The sequence below is a fragment of the Musca domestica genome, unplaced genomic scaffold (genome assembly GCF_030504385.1).
Source record: "Musca domestica strain aabys unplaced genomic scaffold, Musca_domestica.polishedcontigs.V.1.1 135, whole genome shotgun sequence".
In the NCBI taxonomy this organism is placed as follows: Eukaryota; Metazoa; Arthropoda; class Insecta; order Diptera; family Muscidae; genus Musca; species Musca domestica.
In genome coordinates this window covers 1,209,948-1,232,544 of record NW_026712181.1, presented here as the reverse complement: position 1 = coordinate 1,232,544, position 22,597 = coordinate 1,209,948, and the positions used below count along the sequence as shown (strand labels likewise).

General features: G+C 36.4%; 1 protein-coding gene across 6 annotated transcripts in view; it reads right to left on the bottom strand.

The window, feature by feature from the left end:
* LOC101891590 (homeobox protein 5) overlaps window positions 1–22,597 on the bottom strand; it is a 71,814-nt gene that overhangs the window by 6,624 nt on the left and 42,593 nt on the right. For 4 of the 6 annotated variants that reach the window (XM_059118895.1, XM_011294649.3, XM_059118891.1 and 1 more), the window contains 3 exons: window positions 7,367–9,055; window positions 6,091–6,262; window positions 1,903–4,809 (listed from right to left, as the gene is read on the bottom strand). In XM_059118895.1, the coding sequence (XP_058974878.1) occupies window positions 1,903–4,809; window positions 6,091–6,262; window positions 7,367–9,035 (4,748 nt within the window). In that variant the 5' untranslated portion in view covers window positions 9,036–9,055. The remainder of the gene's footprint in view (window positions 1–1,902; window positions 4,810–6,090; window positions 6,263–7,366; window positions 9,056–22,597) is intronic. The other 2 variants (XM_059118894.1, XM_059118892.1) reach the window with 2 other exon arrangements.

The following is a 22,597-nucleotide window of genomic DNA, read 5'->3' as shown; positions in this document are numbered from 1 at the left end:
ATACTATTATTTTCAGTACTATTTTTTTCAAATTTTTTATTTTATTGGATTCACTGAAAAATTCTGAGAAGAAAGCCTCTTGATCGAAAATATTTTAAATATTTATAAAATTTGTTTAAAGCTTTTTGTGACCATAGATTCTCAATTAAACTCTTTTAGAAAAAAGACTTTGGACATGTCCTCCATAAATAAAGTAATGTATGTAGGTCATCAAGGGGCAGCTTCTGTAAAACGATTGTAAATATTTGATAATTTCTAGATTTTTTGGAGGAGAAAAAACTTCTACAGGTCACCGGTAAATAAAACCCCCTTTAAAGTACTCGGGCCACAGACGTTTCCAACATGGATAACTGGTGTCTTATCCATGTTGTAGTATCCTAATTTTGAAACGCTGTATTGTTTTTCAGGCGACGATTTTTGCAATCAAGAAGGTATCTGAAATGGTAAACGAAATATCACTCTTACGATAGCAGGACCAGTGACTATATATGTCGGTAATCAGACGGCTCTTGTAACAATTTATCGAATGCTATTCTTGATTTCATAAAAGTCCTTCTGAAAATACGTGATCTTTTTAAGATTTGTTGGATTCCAGGACCATAGTAACATATTGAGGAATGAAATGACAGATGAATTAGATCGAAGTAGTTCCTAGTAAATGATCGAGATAGTTCCTAATAGATGGTCGAGATAGTTCCTAATAGATGGTCGAGATAGTTCCTAATAGATGGTCGAGGTAGTTCCAAGTAGAGAGCCACCGATAAGCCATTTTGTCAGCAACTTAAAAAACGCTCTCATGCAAGCAGCTAGTAGAAAATGGCACATCTAAACCGATTGCAAAATATCTGAGACCATTTGAACCAAAATCCCGAGAAGAAGAACGGGCAACCTTCTATTGCTTAGCAGTTTTGATCTAAGAATCGACGAAGGAATATTGACTGGACACCAGTGCAGTATCACATTGATCAGCTAATTGAGTGATCATCATCAAGCAACCGATAAACTATCATGCCAACTGCTTGAAAAAGTGTTTGATCAAGGAAGCTGGCAGAGGACAGCACTTAGAAACCGGTTGCAGGCTGTCGAAGGCATTATGATCTAAAAATCGGGGCAGACATATTGGCCAACCTGTCCAGTATCAGATTGATCTGCTGATTGATGTACTTAGAAAACGGTTGCAGGGTATCTACGGTCATTTGGCCGAAATTCCGAGAAGAAGAATATGATCCCTTCCATTGCTTAAAAGGTCTGATCTAAGAGTCGTGGTAGGCATGTTGACTGGTCAGTGCAGTATCAGATTGATCTACTGATTGATGAGACCTTCAAGCCACCAATAAACTGATTGATGAGACTGTAAAACTACCAACAAGTCAGCTGCTACAAATTCTCCCATCGAAGACGTTGGTAGAGTATGGTCACTAGATACCGGGCGTGCAGGCTCATGCAAGGTCATCTGTCCCGAAATTTCAAGAAGATGAATAGCCTCCCTTCTATCTGCCAATATCTGACTTCAAAATTGGATTGCAGTGGACATGGACACTGCAGACTATGTGAAGATAAAGAAGATGTAGAGACGATTAAACACCTACTATGCAGATGTGGTGCCATGTTATCAAAAAGGAATTACAGGTACTTTGGTAGGTGGGAGATAACAATGTAAAAATTCTTCTCCGACATAGATTCCTAAACTAATTTGTCCTGTCTGAATTTAAAATTTAAATTAAAAAACATTTCGAAACTGTCTGATCTTCCAATATTTTTCACTTCCTTTTTTTTTGGCTCCACATTTAAACCAATTTACAAAACTACCGGACAATACTACAATTTAACAAAATAACTACACAAATATAAACGTATATATTTTAACAAAAATATATTATATAACACATGTTGCCAACTTACTTTCCAGCTGGATAGCTCACAGGACGAGGTATACGTGATTTTGTGGCTGCTGTTGCCGCAGCAGCAGCGGCATTGGCTGCCGCCTGAGCTGATGTGGGCGTTGAACCGCCACTCTTTGTTTGTTCCGCATTGGCCAATTCTTTGAGCATACTCGAATCCTTGCTAATCAGTTCCCATTGTATCTGGAGACGTTTAAAGCGATTACTTTCCGATTTACGTTTTTCCTGCTCATCACGTTGTGAGCAGCGACGTGGAGCTGCAGCAACAGTTGTTTGAGTTGTTGTGGCTGCGTTATTTTGCAAACGTAATGCGGCCGGATTTTGTGGTGCACCACCAGTTGTGGCCATTGAAATATTCGGTGAATTGGGTGGGGTTGAAAACCTTTGTCTTGCCTCTGGTGGCTGCATTTGCATTACATTGGCGGCATTCTGCTCTTGGGCCTCCTTATCGTTGAATGAGACCTTCTTTTGTTGACTCAATGCCCTCGACACCTCCTTCTTTAAGGCAGCTGCATCATATTGAATTTCTGGTTCGGAAGACTCTAATATTGCTGCAATCTCGGCATAATACTTAAGCTCATTGCGTGGCAAGGATGAGAGGAAATTCTCAGCCCGCACACGGGCATCCAGATCTTTGCGTGACAAACGTTCACTGCGCGGCTGAGGACTGGCGTAGAGTTCACAACCGGCTGGTTCTTCCTCGAAAACTTCCGCCAATTCCTCGGCAGAACCAATGTGATAATGATGGGGTGGTTCTTGCAGAGAACGTCTCTTCTCCAACTTGGCCTGTTTGCTGTCTTGCTCTATCATAGAATTACGTTTATTTCTCACCGCCGAAGAGCTCTTGCGCAAAATGCCTCTGGGCATTGGCACGGGCGTTGATTGCACCTTTGGACTCATTTCTACACCCGAATCCATGCGTTGCTGTTCATATTGATAGACATACATTTGTTTCAGATGATTATCGCCACTACCCGAACTGGCATCGAATTCTGAATCGGTGAGCATGGTCGAAGAACCACGATAGCCCGACGAGGGTTGTTGACTAGAACCAGAACTGGACGAAGCACCAGCAGCTGTTGCCTCGGCCTGGTGGCCAGTGTTTTGTTGCTGGTCACGCTGCTGGAAGTATTGATTGCAATCGCAAATGTGGGGTCTATTGCGTCTGACGGGCGGAGTTAGACAGAACAATGGTTTCTGGGCCAATTCAGCCTCCAACTGGCTGAGAATTCCGTCAACTTGTGGAATGTGTTTTAGTCTACGCCTGTAATCACCCGGCAACAGGGTGACCAACGAATGCCAGTCTTGTATGTGCTTGTAGTCCATTGTCTTGAGTATTTCATCTTCATCACTGCCAGCCATGAGGCTGAAACGTTTCTTCAGGGAAGCACATGACGATGAGGCGCTGCCAATGGAGTTCTTGTAGTTGAAGGGTGAGAAAATGACATCCGGTGTGGCTGAGGTCTTGACGAAACCCAAATCGGGCAGAGCATAATTCGGATAGATCACATAGATGGGCGCCTGTCTCTCCTCACCCAGATTATTGAGTTTTTCCAAAAATGAAGGTGGCACACAACGGAAACGATCACTTAAGCTGCTACGTGTACTTAGACTGCCGCAGGAGGTTTGCATGGAACGGGTTATCATTTCCGAGCTGGATGCATTCGATATGGGCCGGGAGGCATCGCGACTTCGGCGCTGTTTGTTGCGCTCAGCTTTGGCAGATGATGAGGCTGATGAGGATGAGGCTTCTTGACCCGATGACAAATGGATTTGGGTCATTTGTTCCGAGGTATTATCCGATGATAGGAGACTAGCAGTGGAGTTGTTGTTGTTGCCGGAATTGTGATGTTGAGTGGCCAAGTGGTTTAGAGCGGGATTGCGCAGAGGCATGCTACGTCTGCGGTGTGCTGGTGAGTTTGTGGCCGTCAATGAACCCGTTGAACTGGAGCTGGGCTCCTCATCGTAGAACAGTGAAGAGCGGCGCTGTTGTTGTTGCTGCTGCTGTTTTTTGGGTGTAGACGATGAGGCATCCATTTGGAATGTTAAAGCCGAGGCATCGGCCACCTCCTCCTCGTCATGTCTACTAAGGGCAGATCCCTTACCCGAGTCATTCATGCTCTTCTTGCGCAAACGCTGCTCCAGCGAAGAACTTGTGCTTGAGTTGGCCGCATCACTGGATGGCCAACAGCCCGAGGACACATCCATGCAGGTGTGAGCACTTGGTTGATCTTCCAAAGAACAATTTGTGCTTTTCTGTTTGATAAACAATTTGACTAGATTGAATGCTGGCGGGTTCGAGGAACCCGACGAAGTAGAACCTGAAATGTGAGCCTTGTTCGAGTGATGCGACGTTAGGGTGGCAGAACCATTGTTACTGGCCATGGAGGTTGAGTGATGGCTGGTACCGGCACCACTGCTGTGGCTGCTGCCACCACCACAACAACACCTATGTTTATTGTGTTTCTGCTGCTGATGATGATGATGATGGTGCGAACCACTGGACTGTTGCTGCAGCTGCTGCTGCTGTTGCGCTAAATCATTTAACCGCTCATCAATGGACGCTGCTGTGGAATTGGCTGTAATGGGTATCTGGCACATGGGCAATAAATTGCGACATTTCAAATTTGCCTCCATATTGGAGGTACTGATCGCCTGTGAGACATTCAATGGTTGTTTTACTTCCAGCTGCTGCTGATGCTGTAGAGGATGTATCTGAGTTTGACTCAAAATCATTACCTCTTGACTGTCGTCACGTAAATTGGGCAAACTACTGCTCTTGCGTACACCGCTAATGGCATTGGTCAGCTGCTGTAGAGCCGGTCGACTTATGATAATGGCATCGGGAGCATTGTTATTGTTGCCCGATGGATATCTATGCGCAGGAGAAGAAAGTAAAGCATATAGACTTTAGTAGCGTCCATCCCCGAAAGAAAAAATTGCGACAACATTTACATGGTAAGTGTGTGTGGTTGTTTACGTGTTTTGGGTTGGGGGCGGGGGGAAACAATAATCATCATGTTGGTGGTTGTTTGGGGGTTTGAGATATTTTTTTCAGATGGTTGGGTTGTTGGGGTTGATTGGTAGTATAATTTTCGGTTACGAAGAGAGTGGGAAGAAAATAAGAAAAGAAAAACAAATTAGGATTAACATTTTATTATAATCGGTGTTTCAAAAGCAAAAAGTGTTTGTTGTTGTAAAATAAAGGGTGCAAAAAGGCAAACAAAATATTTTAAAATGTCAAGCCAAAATTTAGAAAATGAAATTGATTTTAGATATTCTCTAAATGCTTTCTTTTTCAATTTTTCTTTGAAATGAGGCTCCAGAAAAGGTTGAGAGCTTTTTTCTGCGATGAGGACATGTTGGGGTTAAAAATTACAAAAGAAAATATTTGATTGTAAATTTTGACAAGAGGATCTGTGGTAATCCAAATTTTCAAATTTAAAATCCCTATAAGGAACTTAGAGATTAATCAGGTATTTAACTTATTTTGTAATTTCTATTTTGAAGAAGTGTAGTCGATCTAGTCCTGGCGCTCTTGCCGAAATTTAAATGATCACTTTTTTGAAAACTAAGTAATTCTAAGCCCCTCCTCATCGAAAAAATGCAATGCCTTTAAAATGTATTCAGCAATTTACCGGACAATTTCAATTCACATTGTTTCAATTTAAAAAAAAAAATTGTCAACAACAAAAATCCTCATCTCATCCAATAAACTGTTGATGATGAAAGCAAAAACAAAAACAAAACAGCAAAATAAATACATTTAAATTAAAGACAATTGAAATGACCTCTCCGCAACAAAAAACAAGAACAACAACGTCAGTCGAAGACTGATAAAACTAAATTCATTTAAACGCTTTTTTACTTTGGCTCGTCTTTTATGATTTCGAAATATATATTCAAACGGAAATTGAGTGCATAGACGTCATGAACGTGGATGAAGGATGACTCAGAAGAAAGTCTTTGTTTTCGAAGCAATTAAAAATTGAAAAAAGAACCTGAATTCATTCAAAATGATTGAAATGAAAAACGGAAATCAACAAAATGGCAAATAATAATGAGAGATTTATTCCAAATTGGAAAGGTAGAAATCGTCATGCAGGTAGGTGGCGTAGGAGTGATATAGTCTTACTGTGTCTTGCTTGTGTGTTGATTTCTAAGCTTTTGCATCGTCTGTTCTTCTTACCTTTGCAATTGTGTTGTATGTGACTTTTGCAATTTGTTGCGCATATTACAGGGCTGTGGCTGTTCTGACCTTGACATAGAGACTTCCAGAGATTTACGCTTGACAATATCATCCAGATTGCTATGCAAATTAATGCAGTTCTGTTTGTTCTTCATGGCGATTTCATTGGGTTCTGGATGGGAGAGAAGAGGCATAAATAAAGAGGTAATGAAAATATGTCAAACAGGAAAAAAATAGAGTTCGACCGAAAGGTTCTTCTTCTTTTCTATGGCTAGAAGAGCTGCTACTCTTCTATGGCCAGAAGAGCTGCTACTCTTCTATGGCTAGAAGAGCTGCTACTCTTCTATGGCTAGGAGAGCTGCTGCTACTCTTCTATGGCTAGAAGAGCTGCTGTTACTCCTCTATGGCTAGAAGAGCTGCTGCTACTCTTCTATGGCTAGAAGAGCTGCTACTCTTCTATGGCTAGAAGAGCTGCTGCTACTCTTCTATGGCTAGAAGAGCTGCTGCTACTCTTCTATGGCTAGAAGAGCTGCTGCTACTCTTCTATGGCTAGAAGAGCTGCTGCTACTCTTCTATGGCTAGAAGAGCTGCTGCTACTCTTCTATGGCTAGAAGAGCTGCTGCTACTCTTCTATGGCTAGAAGTGCTGCTACTCTTCTATGGCTAGAAGAGCTGCTGCTACTCTTCTAGAATGGCTAGAAGAGCTGCTGCTACTCTTCTATGGCTAGAAGAGCTGCTACTCTTCTATGGCTAGAAGAGCTGCTGCTACTCTTCTATGGCTAGAAGAGCTGCTGCTACTCTTCTATGGCTAGAAGAGCTGCTGCTACTCTTCTATGGCTAGAAGAGCTGCTGCTACTCTTCTATGGCTAGAAGAGCTGCTGCTACTCTTCTATGGCTAGAAGAGCTGCTGCTACTCTTCTATGGCTAGAAGAGCTGCTGCTACTCTTCTATGGCTAGAAAAGCTGCTGCCACTCTTTTATGGCTAGAAGAGCTGCTTCTACTCTTCTATGGCTAGAAGAGCTGCTGCTACTCTTCTATAGCTAGAAGAGCTGCTACTCTTCTATGGCTAAAAGAGCTGCTACTCTTCTTGGTTAGAAGAGCTGCTAATCTTCTATAAATAGAAGAGCGTCCACTCTTCTATGAATAGAAGAGCTGCTACTCTTCTATGCCCAGAAGAGCTACTGCAACTCTTCTATGCCCAGAAGAGCTGCTGCTCTTTTGCGACCCTCTCCCCCCAGATCGAACTCTACTTTTAAATTCCATTTCATCCTACTCACCATAAAAACTTTCATCCGAATAGAGGACACTACCCTCAAACGCTATGGTATAGTTATCCTTATTTGCCTTACATGTCAGTATTATATCACCATCATCCGGATAGCCATCCATGTCGAGAGAATCCACCGATATGTGCGATTCTTTGACGGGTGAAAATAACAATTCCGATTTACAAAATGAATTATCAATCAAATCATTTGTGGATGTTGTTGATGTCTGTGACATGGTTTGAGCTGCAGCCATTTGTTGTTGCATTTGTTGTGCTGTCATATTTTGTGATGACATAAAGTGATGTTGTTGATGCTGCTGCTGTTGCTGTTGCATCAGCAGTGATTGCTGCAAACGATTACCGCCTAGACTCTTACAATACGAGGGCAATTGTGAGAGCAAGGAGTGTATGTCCTCGGCCCGAAAACTCTCCATGTCCACTTCGGCCAGATTGGCATCCAGATTCTTGGCCAAATCTTCATAGATGAGATCACCCAAACCGTTGTACGAGGCCGACAGCGAGGAGAGCACACTGCGTTGCATGCCACCACAGCCATCTCTGTAGCCGTAGTCCAAGAACCACTGGTAATCAGAATTATCATGAGTAAAATCGTGGGACGAAGCCAACGAACAAGTTAAATTGTTGCCCATATAAGCATTACCGACCCCGACACCAACACCACCACCACTACAAGCATTGTTTATACCACTACTAACGTTGTTATGCGTATAACCTACCAATTGTTGTTGGGCCTGATTGGGCAACATGTTGCTGGACGCCGACGAGTCGTAGGGCGGCAGCATGTTGTTGCTGCGCGAGCCCGGCGTTGTGGCATTGCTGTTGTAGTCCGATTCCGGTGTTATTGCCGTTGCCATATTGTTCGATAGCTGTTGATTGTTGTTACCACAGTTGAGAAAATTCAAATCTGACTCGTCATAAAATACCGAAGAACTAGCAGTGTTCGTGTTGACCTGCTCATTCAAAATAATGCTACGCAGAGCGTTGTTGTAACGATCCAAATTGCTCAGAACAATGGCCACATTTTGTTTCAAACTCTCTTCGCTGAGCTCGTCATCGGTGGCACTGGCGCTGGCGTCCTTGCCTAGCAACAATTGTTGTTGCTGCTGTTGCAAATGTTGCTGCTGCGAGAGTAGATCATTCAAATGTTGCTGATACTGGGTGTGCGTTAGGAAGGGCAATTTACGGCGCTGTTGCAAGAGATGTTGCTGGCCACAGGTGATGCCGCCGGTAAAGGGTGAATTTTGTGGTGAATTAAATGGCTTGCGGTAATGCGTGGGGGAATGTGTTACTGATGAGCCGTTCGATGAGGGTGAGCGAAGCACGTCATTAAATTTATTGTTGATATTTGCAGAAGAATTTATCGTCGTCGTCGTCACGTTCGTTGCGTTTGTCGCTGATGGGGTGGTGGTGATTTGATTATTTTTACAGTTATTGATGAGCTGTTGTTTTAATGTTTGTGTGAATTGTTTGTTAAATTGTGCATTGAATGTGGTGTTGTGTGTGTTATTTGGATGATGATGTTGTTGCTGTGGTGTGGTGAAATTAGTTGTATGATTGTTGGCTAGATAATGATGATGGCGTGGTGAATTTTGAAGCGGCTGAGATGATAGATGATGAGATTTATTGTTGATGTCGTTGTTTGTGGAGAATTCTGTCATGCCACGATTGGATTTTTGTCCTGTAAATAAAAAAAAGAAAAGAATCGAAATGAGTTGAATGTAAATTGTCTGCTAATAAAAGTGGAAATATTGAAGGCAAAATATAGGTAAAAAGAATTATTATCCATTAATTAATATTTTCAGGAATACACTTATTTCTAATATTTATAATTTAGATTTATGTTAGAAATTTAAACATTATTAACGTAAATTCAAAATTTAATTACAAGGAGTTCAGGAAAATATTGAAAATGTTACTGCAACATTAAAACAATTTGCTCCAATATTGAAAAGCATTGTTGGAACATTATACACGTTGACTCCCCTCAAAGTATCTAAGTTAGAGAGGAGACATTGTTAAGGATTTATTTTATTTATTTATTTTTTTTTTTTAAGAGCAACCTTCTCTTGAAATAAATGTTGAATAAAAATTGGAAAAAAGGTTGACGCAACATTTAAGAAATTTTGTGTTGACCCAATATATCAAATGTATACTTAACATTTTAAAATGTAGCTTCAAAAAAATGTTATGTTATAATATATTGTTTCAACATCATGAGGTGATGAAGAAATTTAGATTTTAAGAAAGTTCTTCATTGTTCGAAAAAGTTTGAAATTATTTTCATTATAAGAGACAAGAAGCATTGTGTTTGACAGACAGAAATATGGACTTAACATTTTCTAAATGCAACTTCAACGCAAGAAAATGTTGAGTCAACATTCGAAAACGGACTCAACATTCGAAAATGTTGCTCAACATTACGAAATATTTTTCAACATTAGGAACACCGTTATAAACATTGGGAAATATTACTTCAATGTATATTTAAAAAAAAATGTTCTTCGTTGCCTGAAATACTTAATAACACTTAATAACAAGAGACAGAAAAGCATAATTTTCCGAGCATTAGCCTCCCAATAGCCACAAATAAAGATTTAACATTAGCAAGTGTAGCTGCAATATAAATGTTGACTCAACATTCCAAAATGTTGTTTCAACATTACGAAATGTTTCGCTAGGAATAATTTTTTAAAATTAGGAAATGCGTAATAAATATTGGGAGATGTTGCTTCAACAATCCAAAATGTTGTTTCAACATTACGAAATGTTGCTACAACATTCCAAAATGTTTCGCAAGGAAATATTTTGTTTTTAAATTATGAAATGCGTGAAAAATATTGCTTCAACAATCCAGAAAGTTGCTTCAACATTACGAAATGTTGCTTCAACATTCCAAAATGTTGCTTCAACAATACGAAATGTTTCGTTAGGAAATATTTTTTTAAAATTAGGAAATGCGTGATAAATATTGGGAAATGTTGCTTCAACATTACAAAATGTTGCTTCCACATTTTAAAATGTTACTTCAATATTCCAAAATGTTTCGCAAGGAAATATTTTTTTTAAATTATGAAATGCGTGATAAATATTGGGAAATGTTGCTTCAACATTTTAAAATGTTGATTCAACGTTACGAAATGTTTCGCTAGGAAATATTTTTTAAAATTATGAAATGCGTGATAAATATTGGGAAATGTTGCTTCAACATTACGAAATGTTGCTTCAACATTTCAAAATATTGCTTCAACATTAAGAAATGTAGATTGTGAAAAAGGACGATGTCTAAAATAGGTTAATATTGACAAGCGACAAGGATCATAATTTTCAGATTTTCCTGGCTTTTGCTTGAAAGAAATGTAGAATTAAGATTTCAAAGTGTAGCTGCAAATAAAAGGAAATGTAGACTCAACATTCGATAATGTTGCTTCAACTTTACTAAATATTTTACTACGAAAAATGTTTTAAAATTAGCAAACGCGTCATAAACATTAGAAAATTTTACATTATAAACTGTTGCAACAGCATTTTGCAATGTAGATTGTGAAAAAGTTCTTCGATGGCTGAAAGAAGAATCATCTTTTTCAGGTTTAGCAGGAAAGAAATGATGACTCAAAACCCAACCGTAGAATCATCAAGATTTCCAAGTGTAGCTGCAAATAAAAGAAAATGTTGACTCAACATTGCGAATTGGTTTGTTATTTAATGTTGCCTCAACATAACGAAATGTTGCGAAGAAATTGAAAAATGTTGATTGAATATTAGCAAATGTTGAATGAATGTTAGAATGTTCTTTTTTGATTGAAATATTGAGATTCTCACAAAAGACACAAGCGAATAAATGTCTGAGTAATGTGGGCTGGGCATTTCAATTATAAAGACCGAATTCGTATTTACTTCAATATCAAAATATTATTATTATTATTAAGACAATATATGTACACTTTTCTTAACTTATTCACCACAAAGAAATGAAAATAAATTTTTATATATTTTTTTAAATTTCACTTACAAAAAAAAAAAAAACAAGAAGAAGAAAAAAAACACCGAATAGGAATCAAAGAAAAATCACCAAGAAATATTATATATTTAAAGTGCAATGATCACCCGCTACAGATAAACGACCACATGTAGATGAGGAAAAACGCCTTTTGAAATAAGAAAACTAAGAAAAAAGAGAGAAGAATGATCACCACATACATTATCGAATAAAGGGCAGCGGTGGTGGAGACTCTGAGACGACACAACGTACTATTGTCATTTAGAAGTAGAAGAAGAGGAGGAGGATAAGGGGAAAACATGTACAATGACACACTTGAGTCTGTAAATAAATAAGAAGAAAATACTATAATGCCGCCATGCATCATGGGCGTGAAGAAAAAAAGAAGAGCCATAAAAATATTGCCCACAAAGAAAGAAGATAAAATTTTATGGACCACTACTAGTACTAGCTGTCCCCTCCTCCTCCCTGCCCACAATGAATGAATATGTGTAGATGGAATGATTGAATGAATGAATTCCACTCTTACAACAAATGATGACAAATTTTTTTTATTGGCTCGAAGACACTATTCTTGTATTTTTTACAGCTTTGTTAAAAGCATGAGAAATTTACAAAAAAAAAAAAAAAAAATTAAATACAGTCTACAGAAAATCTATGTGCCCCATCGGGCAGTAAAATATTTTGTTGCAAAGTCGTTAACATATGATATCTTTCATAGGCTATTAATGATAATATGCCCCATTATAACATTTAATTATCTAATACTTATGTTGACAGATCAACCCAGGAGGACATATTTTTAAAGAGGGATGATGGGGGGCCTTAGATAAGACAACACTTTTTTTAAATAGGATTTTTAAAACGAAAACTCAAAATAAAAATATTTGGAAATTTAAAAAGGCTGCAGCAAAAAAAATTTGTTAAAAAAAATAAACAAAAAAAAAAAAATTTAAAACTTACAATTTTTTCAGTATTTCATCAAATGACGACGAAAATTTAGTCTTTGGTCTAGAAAATCGAATTCCTAATCACTGAAGGACGTTGGATTTTGAGATGTTGAAAATCACTATTAATTACAAAAACAAGCAAAACTGTTCCAATTTTTTTCTTTTCTTTCAACCCCAAACTGATTCTCATTCCCATTGAAAAGAAAAACAAGTTAAGGGGTATCAGTAGGTTTTCCCGACGGATGTATACCCTCAGCCAATCTTCGATTATTTAAATATATTTTAACTTCTGTTATGATTATTCAAAATGTTGACCCTCTATGGAGTAGGTTCTGAAAGAATGGGTTAATATTGTCTATTTCGTAAAGGACCTAAATAAATATGATTAAAATATTACGACGTGCCAGGAAAAATTAGAAGATAATCGAACAGTTATATCCAATTTTATGCGAAATTAGAAATTCCATATTCATCTCAGATTTTCGCTTGAGAGAAATATTCAGATATAGCAAGTTGCAAAGAATCGCTGACTTATTTCGCAAGTTACGACAGATAAAAATATTGAATATTGTGACCCTTTGTGAAGGGATCATCTTCACAACAGATCTTGTGTTAGCAAAAATGTTTGTAAGTGTGAAATTTGAAGAGAGTTGGATGCTTATTTGAAAAATCTAAATCTTGAACCCCATGTGGGGAAGGTACCAGAAGTAATGGTCCAATCTCTACTATCTTTATAACATATCTTGTGTTGATGGATCGGATCGGATGTTTGCGTTTTATGAGCTTCAAGGATATTCAAAATTTTGACCCTTTGCGTGGGAGGTACCATCATCACAGCAGACCTTGGATTAATAAAAATATTGTGGTGTGTGTAATTTGAGAACCGGACGCTTATTTCGGATTTTAAAATCGTTTTGGATAATCAAAACTTTGACCCTTTGTGGGGGAGGTAGCAGAAGAAATGGTCCAATCTCTACCATTTTTATAACAGATCTTGTGTTGATAGAAATATTGAGATGTTCCAAGTCTGAATGGAATCGGATGGTTACTCTGCGTTTTATGAGCTTCAAGGGTATTCAAAATGTTGACCCTTTGTGGGGGAGGTACCAGAAGGAATGGACCAATATATCCCATCTATACAGCAGATCTTGTGCTAGTAGAAATATTTCAATGTGTGAAATATGAAGAGAATCGGATGTTTACTTCGGACTTTATAATAGCGTTGGTTATTAAAACCTTGACCCTTTGTGGGGGAGGTGCCAGAAGTAATGGTCCGATCTCTACCATCTTTATAACAGATCTTGTGTTGATGGAAATATTGAGATGTGCCAAGTCTGGAGTGCAATCCCCCCTTTATGGGGGATGCACCAGAAGGAGTGGATCGATATATTCAATCTTCAGACCAGACATTGGATTAAAAAAATATTGTGATCTTCGTGATTTGGAGACAATCGGACTTTTATTTCGGATTTTTTAATAGTTTTGGATAATCAAAACTTTGACCCTTTGTGGGGGAGGTGCCAGAAGGAGTGAACCTATATATTCCATCTTGACACTAGACCGTGGGTTAATAAAAATATAGTGATCTGTGTGATTTGGAGACAATCGTGATTTGGACACCTGGCCTTGCACTGAAGCAAATATTAGGATTGGCAAAGTTGGAGCAAAATCCGATTCTCTTTCTGTGCAGTAAAACTTTTTTTTTTTTTTTTTGAAAATTTTGAGATACCAATATTGCCAATCTCCAAACTCTATCTAAGTTTGGTAATAATATTACGTTGTACCAAGTTTGGACCAAATCGGATACTCCCTTCTAGAATTATGGTGCGCATCAGACAGATAGATGGATGGACGGACGGTCACCGCTAGATCGACTCCAAATGTCCTAAAATGGATTTGGTCTAAAGAGATCAAGGGTGTAAAACCGTAATTTCGATGAGGCCGTATATAATGATAATGACGACAAAAATTGAATTGAAGAGACTTTGGTTTTTGTGATATTTAAGATCCTTCTGAATTATGACAGCGATCAAAAAGTTTCCAAGTTGTATTAAATTTATGAAGCCATTTACATCTTTTCTTTCCAACCCCAAAAAAATTCTCATTGCCATTGAAAAAATTATAATTTCCCATTTTTAAAGAGCCGGCGGCTAGAAAACTACCCAAAAAAGAATTGAAATTAAAATTTTTCAAAATTTCTGATAATAAAATAAATATAAAACCAAAGAAAATATTACCCAAAAATGTCTAAAATGAAACTTTTATGTAAAACATATGGAAGCCATATTTCATTTCTCGGAGGAGATAATGTGATGGTGGAGCAACAAAAGCACAACTTGGTCTCCCCAATTTTGAATTTCTTTGAAGTTATATTTTTCGTTTGCTCTATTTAGAGCAGAGCAAGTAACACTTGATAATTAACACTTGTCATGGCAGTGCTCCCCCCTCCCTCTCTTATAAGCCCCCTCACTGTAACACATGTATGTAACAATTCCTCCCCCCTCCATATCTTTGGAAAAAATAAAATCGAAAAAAATATAAAAACTAAATATAAATTTTTTTGAATTATATGGCATATTTAAGATTATTCTCAAACATATTTGAGACATTTTGAGTGGCTGTTTTCCTTTTAAAGAATGCATGAAATAACAAAAACAATGTGAAGCTCCACACACACTTGTTTCCATATTTACCCACCACCACAAAATGAACAAACTATTTGTAATCGAATTCAGGCGTTCAATGAAATAAGGGAAAATTTTAAATTTAATGATAAAAGCATTCTGCTTCAAAATAAAGAGGGGAGAAAGGGGAAGGGGATTATACATGGAAATATGTTGTGTTTTCAGAGTAAATTCTGTTTCATAAGAAAATAAATTCCCAAATGTTTTGAAGGGCAAATGTTAGGATAAGGGAATACATACAATCCAGCCAATAATAAAAACAACATTTGGATGATTTTTAAGGTTAGGGTAATTGTTTAAATGGGGTGTGCAGGGGAAGGGGTTCTAATAATGACATTGGGAAATTTCTCCCTACATTCTTTGTAAAATTTTAAAAATAAACACTTGTCTCCACTCTATTAATTTATGTATAATTCAGATATTGAATAGTCAACATTATAAAGAGGTCCCATAAAAGATTAAGTTTTGGTAGTAAGGGGGATCGATTCCCTTTTTTATACCCTCCACCTTGGAAAGGGGGGTATATTAACTTTGTCATTCCGTTTGTTACATCCCTTCTGAAGCAATTGGACAATATTGACCACTTCGTATCTGACCTGAGACTGATAAAAATATTACTACTTGCCAGATTTGGACAATATATCGATTACATTCTGTACTTTATATCTCATGGGCAAATTTTTGGAAAATGTGGAAATTTGCGTGAGGTAACAGATATAGCGGACCGAAGTTTTCCATTTTCATTTTTCTAATACAGATAAAAATGTGCAAAATTTGAAGGAAATTGAACATTTATATGCACTTTTATGCGAAATCATAAATGGTGCGATCTTTTCTTGTGTTCATGGATACTCACAATTTTGACTCTTTGTGCGGAGGTATCAGAAGAAGTGAACCGATATATCCCATCTTCTCATCAGACATTGGGCAAAAAAAAATGTTGTGTTTTGTGTAATTTTTGGAGAACTGGATGTATATTTCGTATTTTATGATGGTTTTTGGTTATTCAAAATATTAAGCCTTTGTGAGGGGGAGGTACAAGAAGGAATAGTCCGATTTGTACCATCTTTATTACAGATCTTATGTTGATGAAAATACTGAGATGTACCAAGTCTGAATGGAATCGGATGTTAATTTCATGTTTTATGAGCTTAATGGATATTCAAAGTTTCGACCTTTAGTGGGGGAGGTACCAGAAGAAGTGGACCGATATATTCCATCTTAACACCAGATCTTGTGTTTATAAAATACTGGGATGTGTGAAATTTTAAAACCATCGGATTCTTATCACATTTTATGAGTTGTAATTATTCAAAAAATTTACCCTATGTGGGGGATGTTTTTGATGGAGTGGACCGATATTGTCCATTTTCGCCCCTGACGACCTAGCACTGATGCAAATATTCGGATTTGCGAAATTGGAGCAAAATCGGATTATCGATTCTCTTTCTGTGCAAAAAATATATTTTTGAAAATTTCGATCTTATGAAGGATTGGACCGGTATTGCCCATCTCTGAACTCGATCTAAGTTTGACAAAAATATTACGATGTACCAAGTTTGGAACAAATCGGATACTCCTTTCGAGTTTTATCGTGCGCACCAGTCAGACAGACATACGGTTGGACGGACATCACTAGATCGACTCCAAATATCCTGAAACGGATTTGGTCTAAAGAGACCTAGGGTCTTAAGCCGATATTTCGATGAGGTACGTTTTGGCCTTATAGCCTTCGAGTAACTGACTTCATTTCGTTTTCAGTTTCGATTGCCTTAGAATTTTGAATTATTTTTATTATTCCTAATACTAAAAAGAAAAAAGGTATCCCGCTTTCTCTATATTGATATCCATATTAAATGCCTTTTATTTAAGAAATCCCTCACCAAAGTGCGTTATTTTGTATATTTACAATTTTTCAACATTGCCTTGTCGCAACCATATCCGGTCAATAAAATAAAGAGTATGAGGTTCGCAAGCCCCCCCCCCCCCCCTGTTGCGAGACACAACAAATGTGTTGTTTGTAAGATTTCTTACAATTTTTCAAGGCCTTTCTTAATCGGCTACTTCTTTAAAATGTAACGATGTACATGGTGTACATACATATGTAAACGACAATGTGTATAAATGTTGTAACTAAAACTCACATAGAATCCAGGCACAACCTTCTCTTGCACATCCATCAACATCGTAAAGTGCCTTTAAGATTCGTTTTTTTTTTTAATTAAAGTTCTTGGTAATTATGCGGGTTTGTTTCACACTCTTATACCCTCGGTTATTATATCTATGCCTCACACACTCTCTGTCTCTCTCTCTCTCTATCTCTTTCTGCCTTGGAAAATTATGCTTGCAAAAGAAAAGTGTATTAGCTGATGGTGTTCCAGGCTTCATACAAAAGTGGAAGTGAACTCTTGTGTTAATGACATTGAGACAGTTATATGTTTATATCTTAAGTCTGAGGCCGCGCTAGGACTTTATGGAGATACATATACATTTTTTTATACACACATAAACTTATATATTTCAAAATACAAAAATCCGGTTATGAAGTTATTCGACCTAAATAAAAGTTTCAGAACTGTTTGAAAACACCCAATAAAAAATAAACCTAGGATCCCATGAATAGAGCTCTGAATATATGTTCCTTAAAATAAAATAAATATGCCACTGTTCACTGTTATACTCCGTATAACAGCTTTTAACTCACAAGACTAACACAGTGTGACAAAATTGATTTTTTTTTAATTACAAATAAAACCCAGTAAATCATGGAAGTAGAGCTAAAAATAGAACACATGAGTATGTATAGGCGTTTTGAATGTTTACATCGCAAAGTAACCTAAGATTTCTTGACATTGTCTTCGACAATGTTACTGATAACCATACGAGGATTATTTTCGACGAAAATTTTAACATTGAAGGAAGTCATCAAAGGGGTAATTTTTCACTTTTTTCAAAAAAAAATTTTTTTTTGACATGTTTCCGAATTTCCAGCAAATCTTGCATAAAAGTAAGATAAAAATTCGTTTTAGATGATTTTCGGTATTTTGATGATTTTTGCCACATTTCGTCGCGGATTTGTCTAAAAATTAATATTTGTGTGTTCCAATGGGTTCTAGCTCCGTTGCCGAAACATTGTAAGTATAGGTTCACGTTTTTGTATAGCCCCATAGAGCGATACCTCCCGATATTCGATGTTTTTATGATTTTTGCCACATTTTCCCACGAATATTTCTAAAAATTGGTATTTGTGGGTGGGGTTATAATTTTTCCTTTACCCTAAGGTTGAGGGAATTAAAAGTTCGGCCCGGCCAAACCTAATGTTTTTTTTCCTTGTTTTATCTCACCCTGTATGTTTCATCAGATTTGGGGTTTTAAGTCCCCTACATGCTTTATATGTACTCTACAACAATGATATTTTATACCGGACATCAGATACTGCTCAGAAATAAGTGTATACATTTTTGTCCAGATCGGTTCCCATATTGATATTGGATACCACAGCCTAAGACAGAAAATTGTCTGTGCAGGTCCACGTCCTTGTATAGCCCCCATATAATAGCTTTTGTTTTTGATGCAGTTTTTTTATTTCTCTGTATTTTTTTATTTTTTTTTTTTTTTTTTTTGTGTTGCACAGTGTTCTTACTGCCAAATATTTAAATAAATACACTGCGAATGTGGGCTTTAATGAGCTGAAATTCATTGTAACTCGCATTCTTTGTTGAATTAATAACATTTAATTCCATGTAAATATGCATGAAAAAAGATAAACCGTTTTATATCCAGGTGGACATACAATGACAATATTTTAAGGAAGCAATTGAAGAGTAATTAAAACAATTCGAAAAGCCATTATTATTATTATTCTTTTCAATATTAAATAAAGAAATGTATTAAAGCTGCATAATAATTTTGGAAATTTTAAGGAAATATCTACAAATCCCCTATTATGTTAGGTTATGTCACCTCTTGGATGCCTCAAGCCAAAAAAAATGTCATTAGAAAAATGGGTTTCCTTATCCATCACTCAATAATTCTCATTAACTATAGATCTTTTTGCAAATGATAGGAAAATTCCCAAAACAAAAATCACCCGGTGTTATTACTTGTCGGATTTTTGTTTTCATTTCAAAATAATAGATAAATTTTTATGACGACCAAACACTGATAATATACATTATTCTAATTATTTCTATATGTATGTATGTGTTTATTTTTGTTTCTCTTTAGAAATTAAAACCCACAACCCAAAATAATATTATTAAACTGAATTTTGGCCAAAACCCAAAAACATCCCACCCAAACCAAAAATATAGTTGCGTTTTATTGCCGCTGTTTTCAACTCATCAACGAAATTGTGTTGGCTCGTTAAATTCAAGGTGAATATGCATTTTCATTTTGCAGTTTTGCCATACACTTGGTTGCCAGAACATTTACACAGCTAATCAAAATGAGAATTTTAGATGTGGATTTTGGGGAAGATTATTCTAGCGTCTTTATTGAAGTCTAAAGTCCAAAGTCTATATTTACAAGAAGTAAAAAAGTTTTGTAAATGAAAAACAAAAATCACGAATAAAAATAAGGCCAATGTCACTGAGATTATTTTTGGTGGGTTAACGAACGCCTGAGAGACGCCTTCCTGATTTTTCTTCAAATTTCGCTTTTGCATTAGAAATTGCATCAATGGACGGACCTGCTCATTGGTATAAAATCAATGGACATCAATTAGCTTTTCAATACAATTTGAGTGCATAATAGAATACATAAAAATTAGACCCTGGAATTCTATGGAAATTAAACCTATTAAATACATTGGGGGTGAGAAACCAGGAGAATTGGGCCGATGTTGTCCATTTTCACTTTTATTTATTTTTTTTATGAACGACATTTTGTGCGTATCAAAGTATTTACAAAAAATAGGTATTTTTCAGGAGATCTTTGTAAAGGTCCTTTGAAAACCTATTACGAAATCCATATTGTCTGCAGAAGTTCTTGAAAATTCTTTTTAAATTTCCAAGAATTTTGTCCCAAAAACACGGTGCAAAATATTCAAAAAAAAAAAAAAAAACAGATTTATTCCTATTTTGGAAAGACTTTGACTTCATATCTGGGAAGTTTTATATAAAATACATGAAAATAATATCAGAAGGTCATTGAAAAAATGTTTTAAAAAATTTGAATGTTTAAAGGATTTTCTTAAATATATTTGAACAATCTACGATTTTTAGGGTATCCTTGAGAATTTTTTTGGAAATCCACGATTTTCAATTAGTAATATTAAAAAAAAATTAAAAAAAAAAAAACGGAAAACCCAGCAGATTCTCAAAATAGAGCTAAAAATACAAGACATGTGTATTTGTGTTTAGAAAGTTTACGTCGCAAAGTAATCTCTTTACGGGAGGGGTCAAGTTCCCACCTCTGACACATTTTTCGAAAATTTCAGATTAGGACTCCTTGAATATTTTAAGGATTTTTCTTAAATATATTTGAACAATCTACGATTTTAAGGCCATCCTTGGTGATATTAAAAAAAATCCACGACTTTAAGGGATTTTAAAAAAATCAATAATTTCTTCAGGAAAAACAAGTAAAAAAGCTGTAAGTTCGGCCGGGCCGAACTTTGAATACCCTCCACCATTTGGAATGAATTTGAAAAATAAAATCCTTAAAAAATTCTGTTAAAATTTTAAAAGTACAGAATATTGCCACTATTTTGGTGTCTATACGACGTGGACCTACATGGGCATTGTTTCTCATAAGCCATTACCATATTCAAATTCGAAACTTCAAATAAACTTAAAATAAATAGCCATCAATAACAATAATCATCAAAATATCTTATATGGGAAGGTAGCGTTATATCAGAGCTGTGCGAAGACCTGAACCAGCATAGACAATATTCTGCCATAGGCTGTAGCATACATTAGGAACTTCAAATACGCGTCTCAAACAATTTTGGTGGATATTGTACCTAAACTCTTCCAAATACCGAATATAGGGAGGTACTGATGTATGGGGCCTATACGAAGACCTGGACTAGCATAGACAATTTTCTGTCTTAGGCTATAGTATCCATTACGAACTTTAAATACCAAATTTTAAGCAGTTCCGGTGATGAAATCATTAAAATACCGAATATCGGGAGGTACCTTTATATGGGGGCTATACGAAGACGTGGACCTGAACAGACAATTTTCTGTCTTAGGCTGTAGTATCCTTTACGAACTTCAAATACCAAATTTGAAAAAATTCCGTTAAATAATGTCGCTAAAATCATCAAAATACCGAACATCGGGAGGTATCGTTATATGGGGGCTATACGAAGACGTGGACTTGAACAGACAATTTTCTGTCTTAGGCTGTACTATCCATTACGAACTTCAAATACCAAATTTTAAACAATTCCGTTGAATAATGTCGCTAAAATCATCAAAATACCGAATATCGGAAGGTACCGTTATATGGGGGCTATACGAAGACGTGGACCCGAACAGACAATTTTCAGTCTTAGGCTGTAGTATATATTACGAACTTCAAATACCAAATTTTAAACAATTCCGTTGAATAATGCCGCTAAAATCATCAAAATACCGAATATGGGGAGAAAGTTTACGTCGCAAAGTAATCTCTATAAGGGAGGGGGTCAAGTTCCCACCTCTGACACATTTTCCGAGAATTTCAGATTAGGTTACCTTTGATGTTTTAAGGACTTTCTTAAATATATTTGAACATTCGAAGATTTTTAGGCGTTCCTTGGAGATATTAAAAAAATCCACGACTTTAAGGGATTTATTAGAAATATTTTAAAAAAATGATGATATTTTAAAAAATGATCAATGATGTTTTCAGGAAAAAAATTGCCGGGAAATCCAGCTGATTCTCAGAATAGAGCTAAAAATAGAAGACACTTTTATCGGCGTTTATCAAGTTTACATAGCAAAGTAACCAAAATAGAGGGGGCACGTCCCCGCATCTTCCACATTTTTGAAATTTTCGAAAAAAAAAAATCCTCGGAATCCTTACATTTTAGGCACATATAGTGTCTTCGACAATATTGCAGACAATAGGATGAAGATTATTTAGATCAAAAATTTTACCCTTCGGACGAGTAAACCTAGGGGTCATTTTTGTCCTTTTTTTTTAAATATGGTTAAAAACTCCCTTTAAACGGGATCGTAGCAGGTCAAAATATTCTACAAAATTATTTGTCATACCATTCTACTATAGGTACTAGAAGACGTCAAGAGTCTAAATCTTACCTAGAAATCAGAAATTTATATATATTGGAAAACACATCTTAGGGTTAAAGCAGTAATTTGCGCAAAAATCTCCAACAAAGCATAATTTTAGAAGAATAGCGTCAAAGACAAAAATATTCCTCATCAAATTTCACTATATGTCACCACGGAAAAGAAATCTCTATTTCCACCGTATATCAAAAACTACTTACACAGGTGTTCACGAAAAATATTCCCTAGTTTTTGATCAATTTTTCCTCGAATTTCGAGAAAAAAATATTAAAAAATTAGGAAATATTTTTGTTTTTTTTTTTTTTTTTGTTATGCGGTGGAAATAGAGATATTATTCCTTTG